General features: G+C 33.9%; 1 protein-coding gene across 5 annotated transcripts in view; it reads right to left on the bottom strand.

The window, feature by feature from the left end:
- Nucleotides 1-294: 294 nt before the first annotated feature.
- LOC138710861 (tetratricopeptide repeat protein 14) overlaps nucleotides 295-12020 on the bottom strand; it is a 72063-nt gene continuing 60337 nt past the window's right edge. For all 5 annotated transcript variants that reach the window (XM_069842029.1, XM_069842031.1, XM_069842030.1 and 2 more), the window contains 3 exons: nucleotides 4927-5057; nucleotides 3382-3514; nucleotides 295-2448 (listed from right to left, as the gene is read on the bottom strand). In XM_069842029.1, coding sequence (XP_069698130.1) covers nucleotides 825-2448; nucleotides 3382-3514; nucleotides 4927-5057 — 1888 coding nt within the window. In that variant the 3' untranslated portion in view covers nucleotides 295-824. The remainder of the gene's footprint in view (nucleotides 2449-3381; nucleotides 3515-4926; nucleotides 5058-12020) is intronic.

The following is a 12020-nucleotide window of genomic DNA, read 5'->3' as shown; positions in this document are numbered from 1 at the left end:
GTACAATAACACTTTGAACCTTTCTATAACCAGTGACATGTTCAATGTGTTTCTATCTTCGATAGTCTGTAATACAAAATTTAAATCTGCTCTTTCATTTTGAATCACGGTGTATTTCTGAAGCACTCAAGGATGGGCTGATTATGATCTACTTAGCACTTTCCGAAGCAGGCAAGCATTTTAAAAAGAATATTTTTCTTTAACATTAAAGTTACGAATGCAGTTTATTTAAGACTATGTAGGCAATTGGACATACATTTGCTTCAGATATAGGAGGCTAAAAAGTAAATAGCACCGCTTTTACAAAAGTTTATTGGAAACCATATGCATTAGATTATGATCTATAATATGTGTTCTTGATCCTTTTCACCATAAAAATTTCATTGCTTTACTGAAATTACTATCAAAAAGAAATTTATCTTACAAAATACTTCATTTTATTTTTTGCAGTTGATTCAAATAACCAACATCACTGTGACTGTAAAATGTTATCACAAGAAATACACAGCAAAGCAAATAATAAAGGAAATAAGAATACTTCATAATCAACAGGATGATATCAGGAATCATCATTAATGGATCACACAAACATCAAGATAAACACAAACTCTTAAAATTATACTGTGAAGTATTTTTTTATATACATCAATGGGTACTATAATATAATTAAATTGTTGGGTGTTAACATAAAAATCTCTATCACCAGCATACAATTAGAATAAAGTCAATATTCGTTACATGGATAGACCAACATATAAAGAACAATGAAATGATGAAAGATGTATAATGATTATGTGAAAGTCTGTTCTGGATTATTTCCAAGCCTACCAAGCATGGGATTTCATGAATGATTTATTCCTCTCCTTCATTTCTTCTTTCTTCTGGGCTTTCACCTTGTTCAAAAATTTATCCATTTCTTCAAAACTGTTCTCGGGTGGAAGTCTTGGGCCTTCTGGAACCTTATGGGACCCACCTTTCTCATCTGATTCTTTATCAGCCCATTTCCCTTCATACATTTTACGATCAACATAGTTTGAACTTGATTCCCTAGATGGAGGACCACCTGGTGGTAATGGTGGTAGTCCATAGTCATCATCATCAACTGCTTCTCCTTCACTTAGAGGCTCGTCTCTCGACTTGCTTGGAACTGAACTGGATTCCTCTTTCTTGTTTTCTTCCGCAATGTATTTATTAATCTTCTCTTTAACTGCATCAACCTTCTTCATAGGATCATCATCTTCACGACTGTAACTTCTTCGATCGTCACTATCTCTGGAACGAGGTCTGCCTTCATAACGACGATTGTGATAATCTTTGTAACTGGAGCCTGGTTTATAGTGGAAAAAACGACCCCTACTTCGTCCTCGTCCACGATGAACAAATGGTCTTCCTCGCCCTTGAGGGAATTTCTGGTGGAAGTTTCTGCTTCCACGTGGTGTGAAACTGCCGCGTGGATTTTTATAGTTCTGGAATCGGGGACGGTAATAAGTCCCACGGTTACGAGGATATCGACCCTGATGGTACCTATTCATATGATAATCATGTTTCCTGCGTCTGTCATCAGACTGACTCCTGCTACGACGATGGTAATGGCCATCTTCAGAACGAGATCGGCTGCGTGAATATCTATCATAGGAACGACTACGGCTACGGTAAGACCGAGAGCGTGACCGTGAACCAGAACTTCGGTATCGGGGATATGACCGTGACCTAGAGCGGCTACCATAACGGCCATATGATCCTGACCTTGACCGCCGACGTTCATAAGAACCAGACTTAGAACGGCTCCTATTCTTTCTGTAGGAACGAGAGCGTGAGCTGCTGTTACTTGATGCTCGACTGTACTTCTCACGAGACCGAGATCGACTGTGTGATGATTCAGCAGAGGACACATCCCCTGCACGAGAAGGAGGCTGTTGTGTTGTTTGTTGTTGCGGCTGTTGTTGCTGCTGTTGCTGCTTCTTTTTCTTTTTCTTTTCTGAATCTGATGTATCACTCTCACTGTCTGTTCTTGGACCTTTTGGCTGTGAAGATACAGTAGGTGTACTAACTGCAGGCTTATTTCTACTTACTGATGAGAAAGCGGTTTTGGGGGGAACACCTGGCGGAAGTGGTGGTAAATCATCTGCCTTTTTATCCAGCACGCGAGGATTAATACGGAAACCCCCCTGATACTTTTCCATAAACTGTTGCGTTTTGCTGACAGTATCATCTCGTGGTTCGTCAGAACCCTCATTTTTCACTTTATCAGGACCAACTTTATCTGGCATATCTCTTACAGCACCTTTCCTTGCCGGGAATTTATCTTCTGCTGTTGGCTTTTTCTTTCGTTCACCTTCTTCTTCACTACCAGCCTTGTCAGCATCATCTTTAATAAATATGAATCTTTTCTCTTCTACCTCTTCCCATGGTTCTTTATCCACCTGTGTCTTATCTTTCTTCTTCAATCTGAAATCAATAAGATGTATAAAATTTTATATCACATTGTAAACAAAGAATTATTTCAATAAGCCTTCTGTCACTCTTAAATACCCTATGATACATTGCTTTTTTTTTTTCTTTAGGGTATTTGACTGTTCATCATTCACCCAAATTAAGCTAGTTGTGAGGACCGCTTTACCGACAGAGTCCTTGCCTAGGGTTTGTACCATTGTTATTGAACTTGTTTCCACAAAATGTAGTACATAGAACAATTATTTATGTTGTAGATGTGCCATTTTTGAATGATGTCTCCCTTGCCAACAAAAATACTTTTTCCAAAATTTAGATTGAAACTTTGAGATTTTAACTATACCACGTTAATTTCTCATTAATATTTACTTAATAATCATATGAATGTGATTACCAACATTTTGAAACATGGTATACTTTAATTTCACTGTCTATCAATTTAACGACTAACAAGCAAACATTCTGATGGGGGCAGATAAAGTTAATTTTTCTTCCACCATTTTAATAATGTCATCTGTCACACATTGGAATCAATTTTTGTATCCTTGTGTTGTAGAAGTCAGCCGTCTGGGATCGTAACCAGCATTTGACAGCCGTCTGCACCTCTCTGTCAATCCCATGATAAATGTCTCAATTCCGGTGGGGAATATGTTTAAAAATAGCTCAACAATTACTGTTTCTGTTCCAATAAATTTTTCCAATGGAATTGTGTTTTCTTTCTATTAACGGCATCTGGCATACTTACTTCTTTTGACATTATTAACATGGTGAAATGAAAAAAATTAACTTTTTTATCTGCCCCCATCAGAATGTTTGCTTATAAGTGGTATTACAAGTGCACCAGATCCATTAAGCTGGCTTGAGAGGAAGAGTTTCTTTATTGATATTACTTGCCAATATCAACTGACAAAATTTGTATGCTAAGCTCACCTTGATGCTACTGATCCTATCTGCATTTTCCATTTTGCCGCCATCACTGTTGCAGCTTCTGATGCCGTCAATTTACCTTTGTTATCTCGAGGTGGTGATGGAGACTCAGCAAAAATATCCATCTTTTTCTTCTCTATAAACATAAATAAAATATTTATCAGAAACAACCAAAATGTTTCAGTTTGCAACGTATTTCAAGAGCTGATGGTTACTATGCAATTGCTAACTGTATTTCATTCAAATAATGAATAGGATAAATCCAAACTGACAATCGTATAACATTTTAAGCTTTCGTGTGTTCAGATGATGTTCAGGTTTTACATTTTGAAGTAAGTTCAAAAACATATTCTGCAACCCAAATTTAACTTCTAAAAAATGTGACAATTTATATAAGAACTAATAGAGAGCAATGGAAGTAGTGTTACACCAAATATATTTGTCACAACTCCCGAATGACTTTATAATATACATTCATCTTAAATATAAAGAAAATAACACAAGGGTAATACAAGTATTGTAAGTCATGGAAATTATTTTCCTTTCGAGTGTGTGTGTCAACATTTGAAATCGAGCGCGGCATGCATATACTGTACTTCTTAACATTACCGCTACCACCAGATATGGCATGGATATAGCATCTCACATATTGGCAACAAAATTAAATCTTTCAATCATTAATTTTATGGACAATATTTTATATGCCAGCAACAACAACAAAGAAACTGATTTATTTCTATCCAATCTAATAACCCGTAACGGTAATAGTTTCACTAAATCTGAAAATATTATACAATTTCAACAGTAGCGTATATTTAGCATATAAAATTTTCGAGGTTACAGATTTATTCAATGCTGAGAGAAAGAAAAAAATCGAATTTCACAAGTTTTTGAGTACAGTATCTGAAGGTATATGTTCTCCCCCTTAAGTAGTTAAATGAATTTGTTTCCTCTAAGTTTAATCAAAACTATGTATTATTAAAACTACCATGTTGTAATAATTCTCACTACAAAATTTAATTTCATCATAACTTTTTTCCTATGAATAAGTGACCAGTAAACATGTGATTTGAATTTTTATATTTTATGCAGTACCCCAAAGAAATATTATACTACAGGCCAAAAAGAAAGGGAACAATCTGAAAAGCACTAGAGGAACCTTGAAGCCAATGCAGACAAGTCTACCTGAGCCTTAAAGAGATAGTGGATTAGCAAGAAAAGGGGAAGAAGAAGAAATTACATTCATCTGAAATTATTCTTTGCGTACATTATGTAGTCAAATTTGGAATATACCATCTCTCATCACGTCGCCACTTAACCTTTTCGCTGCTTAGGCAGTCAGTGACGATGGACAAATTCATTATGTATCCTTGTGTCGACTGCCACTTCGATGGTGTGGGTGATGCAATAGTCATTTTAAAATGTATTCATTCCATACCCGCGCCGCCAAAGTGATGGATGATGCAAGGATACGTAATGAATTTGTCTGCCATCACTCTGATGATCTATGCAGAAAAAAGGTTAAAGACCATAATTTTAAACACTTACCCCTGATCCGAAGATTTTCTTCCACTTTGGGGTCATCATGGTGGACGAACATAACTTTGGGTGACAAATGTTTTCCTTTTCCTGGACTTGAGGAATGTCTCTTCTTCTCTTTCTCCATCTTTTCTTCAGTTCTGCTATCAGACAAAACTAATGAGCGAATGCAAGGAAGAAAAAAAGTGCATAATCTAACTATCTAAACTAACCATCCTAAGTACAGCATGCTCTTCGTAGATGTTTTTGGTTTCCTTACAAGAGGACAAATTAATCTACTACAAAAATGATATTACACATTTCTAGTACCATTCACAGTACTGTCACCAGAAACACAATGCTAAAATGTAACAAAATGACAACAATTAACTTCATAATGAAATACATAAATAATAAATAAAAATTAAGACACGAAATTCATTCATGCTCAAGAGTGCAAATATTTTTATATCTAGATTTCAGAAGAATGCAAATAGTTTTATATCTAGATTTCAGAAGAAAAACAGTTTTATTTGAACACAAAACATTAATCCTATCTTAACCTAAATCAGGCATCAAGTTGGCTCACTCAGCTTACAATATCCATTTCATTTATATAACATATCTAATTTAAATTCTTTTAATCAACAGAATTCAGAAAACTGTAAGTAAGGTACCTCGAACCATATTAACATGGTACATTTCGAAATATAAACATTGTAATGAATCTTTAAGTCCTATAATGTTTAGAAACAGGCAAGATAGTCATCTCACGTAGTCCATAAATCTTATTTACCAATAATTCTGAATGCATTTTATGATCAATATATAATTTTTTAAAATTTAATTCTTTAAATTTCACAAGAGCATAAATAAAAAAATCTTAATTACACAGCATGGAATATTTAAACAAACTGTCAAAACAGTTTGTTCTCGACTGATTTCAGAGTATTTCATTATCACTATTCGTATTTATAAACATAATGATAAAACCTATGTGCCTATTACATGGAAAAATAGATCTGAATGAAATTTATTAAATTATATGTAACACTTTACATATAATTAATAGTAGTGATGATGTCTCACCAATTTAAGTAAATAACCAGAAAGATACGCAGTTTTGAAATTCTAGTTGCAAACATGCAATATTTAGTTTTATGCTCACACAAGGGGAGACAATTCGTGTCAAATCAGATTTGTGATGTACAATGAGCTTGTATGTCAGATTTATTACATCTTTCTTCATCCTTTCTGTAATTGAGAATTAGATTTATATTTCTGTTTAATAACTCTTTTAAATTCTCGAGATTATTTAGCTCATTAGTCAGGTGATATGATGAAAAAACAGAGCAACGCAAAATCAGATTTTGAGTATGAAGTTGTAAATGAAGTTTTCAGTTCTCAAAAGTTAAAAATTAAGGTATACAGATCAAGAATATATTAGGACATTAAACTTGCAATAAAACAAACTATGAAGTGTATTTTTGAGTGTGTACTGTTAGCTCTGTATCGCATTAAATGGTAATATTTAAAATAATTGGTATATAGGCGAACTAATATAGTGTAATGTAAAGTATTAGATACATAAACTAAGATATTACCATTTACCTTTGTGTCAAATATTATGACATCTGGAATCATAATTTACTGTCCAACACATTAAGTACGGTAGGTAATTAATTTCAATTTCAGTCCATTCAATGACCACAAAACAAATGGATACTTGTAACACTTGTGCTGTGTTTCTTAAATTAGCATCACAGGTAGCTGTGTTCAGATGCTGTATTTTTTTAAATTATTAGTGTTAGAGGAAACAATTTATAGAAGTTATGCAGATTATTTTAAGAAAGAATATACAAACACGAAACTATTCTATGCATAAAGAAATGTTATCACAATTATTGCTATGTTTTTCACACAGATTAAAAGGATAACTATAAAATGGTTATATGTGCAAAGCAATTCACTTTTAACAATATTTACGAAGCTTAACCCTGAAATCATTCCAAGTAAATAAATTTACATTAACATGTGCAATGGCAGTGAGGCATACAACACCTCGGCATATTTTGGTACAGTTTTGTCCCTAATTGTGAAATTAGAATCATACAACTGCAAATAACAAAAGTCAGATTTTCTAACAGTTATGATTTTATTTCAGTTGCTGTAAGAAAAGTAGCTAATGCCACATAGATGACTTCGGAAACTGTAAAGTGACCAGGCTGTAAATTACTTAGCTGGCTGTGTCTTTATAAAAAGGAACGAATATGAAGCCTAGTACCAGTCACCCACACATAATTATACTATTTCTTACAAGTCTAATTACATATCTTATTCTGTATCAATGACATAGACTGCATTTAAAATAAGCTGTGCATGATTAAGACCTACTGCGTGTTCAGTTCAAAGTGTGTCATGGCTTGCTGTATGCCGTCATGTGGCTAGCCGATGAGCTTAGAGAATTCAATCTTCCTACACTTCCGCAGAGGCGTATTACCTATGTGCCAGAGAAGTTGCCTAGCAAGTACGGCGTTCATTCTGAAGAGTACATACCAATATGTACGGTAACGCCAGTAGTGGCAGGAATGTGAACTGTTCGGAAACACGTACTGAGGTGAGTTTTTTCTTACTGTCGGGATATGGGAAGAAAGGTTAAGATGATTACTTACGTATTTGTTGACATTAACTTGGACGGTCAACATGGACACAGAGCATTTGATTTGTGTTGTGGAATGTTGTGGTACGCAACTGATAACAAATACCCTGCGTACGACTTGCCTGCACAAAACTCAGTTCCAAAGAGGTTATGGTAGCACACAGACCGTATAGGCCGCCATTTGTTGCTACGATGTTCAAATTATACCGTACACGTTCTCAAGTTCAGATTGAACGCCTTGAATAATAGGCAACTTTTCTGACATAAAAGCTGAAACTTGCTTCAAATCGCTGACTCACAACAGTGACGTCATGACACACTTTGAAATGAACACCCAGTAGTATGAGAAGTCCGCCATAACGATTGGTTAATAGTAACTTATAAAATTACATACATAAGAATATCATCCAGGAAGGATACAAAGTTCTCTTAATATAGCGAATACCGTGACAGCATAAACTGTTTTCTTTATATAGGATGTTATAGGAAGAAAGTAAAATATTTCAGTATAATGTAGTTTGGGTTAAACTACATCAATTTAACCTGATATTTTTATGACCAAAATCTGTTAAGGAGAAATTTATGGGTGAAATACTGAACTATTTTGCAGTTCTGTGTACTATATTTTGTGTGCTACATCAAATTTTTGCACACAACACCACCTGGGCATCACAATTTATTGCATCAATACTGTACTGTATTACTGTTACCATGTTGTAGCGGTAGATTATTTCCATTTCATTTCTGGTTGTTGTAATGGGTAAGTTGAGTGCAACTCTTGCGTCTAGCACACTGATCCCTCCATTCTCCCTTCACACCCTCATCCTAAATCATGTTACCACTAAACCTACCAGTGATTATGGACTTGTCGTAACTGCCCACATAGGAGTCAGCACATCCTTTGAAATATTTCCAAATAATAATGCTAGCCTCATATAGGCCTACATGTCTGTTAGTTCTTTATATGTATTTTTAATAGATATAGGTACATTTTACCTACTGACTGTAGCAAATCATTATTAAAACAATTTTTATTTCCTTAATTAAGAGCATGGAAACACTGCAAGTAGCAGACAGGTTTGTATACTTTTTTGACAGGAATAGTGAAGTCATTGATATCATTCTCTTTTAGGGGAGTGCTAGAATTTTTACACATTTACAATTTTCTTGTATATTTTTTCTAGCAATAAACTTTATTATTACATTAAACTTTATTTCTTCACTTTCCCTCATCATTAATGTGATTACAGTGGCAATAAGTTTCCTATTTGCCCTTTAATAATTTTTCAACAGTTTGAATTGTGTTGGAACCATATTTCTTAAGAAATATTCCACACGGCCCTATTTCTTGTACCAATATCACAACATATATACTAACATACTAATAATAAAATAGAAATATTGTTAACTAAGCTAATTTATTAAGTTCCTTTACACACAGATGCCAGTAGTGCAGTAAAAGTGGCACTTATGTAAGCCGACAGACTGAATACTGTGCATCTCAACTGGCACAAAACACTTCCCTCTCTAGGGCCACTCGCTCACCTCATAATAAAACCCAGGGATGTTACGAAAATAATCTACCTCTATCTAAAACTGTGGTCATGTAACTGTACTGCAATACTCTGATACTGTCATACAGACTGTAGTGATGGAACTTGTAAGCATTCTGTATGTTTACTGTATTTTGTTTCTATGTTTATCCATCTGCAAAAAAGAAAAAAAAGGAAAAAAAAAAATTAACTGTATCTTTATTGCTATTGCTAAGGCTTCAGTGTGAAGATCAGCGATCTCATGAACATAAATAAATACACTTCTGCAGCTGTGGTACAATTCACGAAATGCGTAAGAAGAGTAACCTCGGCAATTTGCCTAGTGTAATTATTTTATTTTCTTACAGAGTTTGTGCTTAATATGAAATACATTACAAAAGCACCAACATACAGCAGTTTCTATAGTGTATCATATGATCACATTATTCTAAAACATAGAAATACCTGTATAATGCATCTTTCCATTTGGAAGTTCGCTCATCAATATCTTCGTAATCATTATTTGGAAGGTATATCAGGTTAATAGATGTAGGTTAACACAAACTACATTATCCGAAGTATTTTACATTCCTTCTGGGACATCCTGTATGTATCTAAAAGGTAATTCTCCACTGCATGTGTTAAGGAATTTATGTTGCTACTTTGTGTTATTCAGAGTTCAAAAAGAGGTGTGAAGAAGGGAAATATGTAAAGTTGGAACACAGTAAACATTACATACAAGCAGTTGCAACATTTAAATCCCAAAAGCAGCCACGCAATCATTAATTTACTGATATCTATGCAGATTCACTTTTATGTCAGTATTTGCAATGTAGTCTGTACATTAAGTCTAATTCAGCACTACATGATAGAAAATTAGTTCTAGCAACGAAGTAAATGAAGAGAGAAAATCCAACAAATGACAGTATAGTTAAATCATTAAGTCTCATTTGTGTATAAAGGATCTCTTACTTTTATTAATTATATAACACTGCATCTATTGTTAAGTTATCCAGCATCAGTAAAATGATGATGGTGGGAAGTTGTTTTGACAAAACGAATCAGACGATTCACTACGAGATCACCTGACATTAGCCTTATAGTTGACGAACCCAGAAGAAACCCAACCACATAACCTGCCCAGGAAGGATTCGAAATCATGCTGAAATGCAGACTGGAACAAGAATCCCAGCCACTTATCATACGACCATATTGGTGGTCAGTTTTTCTTTTTCAATACAGTCTTCGATTTCCAATCATGCTACATTTACTGTTTTTATGGAATAAATTATATATAATTTTCTCTACAAAATACGATTAAAATAATTATATTCACAAATTACAGAAATCTAATCTTACTATTTTCTGGGTAATAACAAGCAAAGGTTTAATTTTTATTTTCATAACAATGTAGCCATCTCAAATATCCTCCCCCCAGAATAAGAGTCTAAAAGCATATGAAAACAAGGCGGAAAGAACACTTCTTGTCACACATCTACGATACTAAGATATTACGTGGACATGACAACCATCTTTCAAAGCAGCTTTTCATACAACTTCGATTGAATTTTCCATTTCGTGATTTAGACACGTAACAGTGCTGAAGCTAAGCCACTAGATGGCAGCATCAGCTCCTTTTGCACCAAAAGAGGACACGAAGTGTTTTTCCTGCTTGATCTTTATATGTTTTCACAAGTTGAGTTAGGCCCTTATTTTGGGGGAGGGTATTCAATTATTCTATATTTACGCTAAACTTAAGCCATTAATTTGTCCATCATTAAATTAATGTACTCTCTAGTCTGCCGAAATATGAATTTCACGAATGAGTATATTATATCATTAATAACCATATAAATGGTTATGATGTAAATAAACTGCAATGCGAGTACAATCTACCCTTGTACAGTAATAATCGAACTTTTTCAGTTGCAGTGTACAAAAAAATTTTCCCGATTCATATTCCAAAGAACAGCTTGTGGGCGATTACATGTACAAATGAGAATTTACTCCTATTTACGCGGAAATTATACACGTATTTATTGTGTACAAGCTGTATATACTTAAACATAGTTTTTAAAAACTACTGCCTAAATAACAAAAATTAATTTATAGAGTAAAGAGCATGTAAACATGATGCTTTATGAGAGCAGATTTAAATTGATTTTTATCATCTATTAACTTTAGTTATAAGGGTAGAGAATTAAAAACCTAAGCATTCATTGTATAAACGTTTCTGCAAACACGTTAGGGAAGTTGATGGCTTAAAACGTCTTTTCTGATGTTATGAATTTTTTATTTCTTGAGAATTTACTTTATCTACATAGGGAAGGTACACATTCGCAAGGAAGAGTGAGTATTTGGTACTTTTGCAATAAAGGCTTACAAAAATCCATTTATATGCACTGGCTATTACACAAATACTTCGTTTTGTAAAATAAAAAAAAAATTGTACTTTCCAAGGAGTTAACCTTAAAAAAAAAAATTATAAAAAAAACCTGTTCTCTCAATTGAAACCAAATATTAAGTGAATATGAGTCCCTAATTCGTCTGTGTTTTGTTTACAATGTTGTTACACGCAGTAGATTGACACTGTGATTTAACAAGGAAATATTCTTAATTTTAATAGTGTAAAACGTAAACTGCAGGAAAAAAAAATATTGCTATGATCTACTCAGTCCTCAAATCTATATCCCATTGAAAACCTGTGGAATATATTACAAAGTAGAATTTTATAGGAACTGGATCAGATGTTCATATATCTTCAACACCAATGGCAAATATCGATCAAGATGAAATCTCACTTTCATTTCTTCAATACTAATAAGGTGCAGTTCATTCCTAAATGCAAGAGTGGTAATACCACGTATTAGTGACGTAATAGCCGCATCAAACTATAATAAAATTCAATACTTATGCATGATACAGTAAGTCTT

This window comes from Periplaneta americana, chromosome 12, assembly GCF_040183065.1.
Source record: "Periplaneta americana isolate PAMFEO1 chromosome 12, P.americana_PAMFEO1_priV1, whole genome shotgun sequence".
In the NCBI taxonomy this organism is placed as follows: Eukaryota; Metazoa; Arthropoda; class Insecta; order Blattodea; family Blattidae; genus Periplaneta; species Periplaneta americana.
This window is presented reverse-complemented; position numbering and strand designations above follow the sequence as displayed.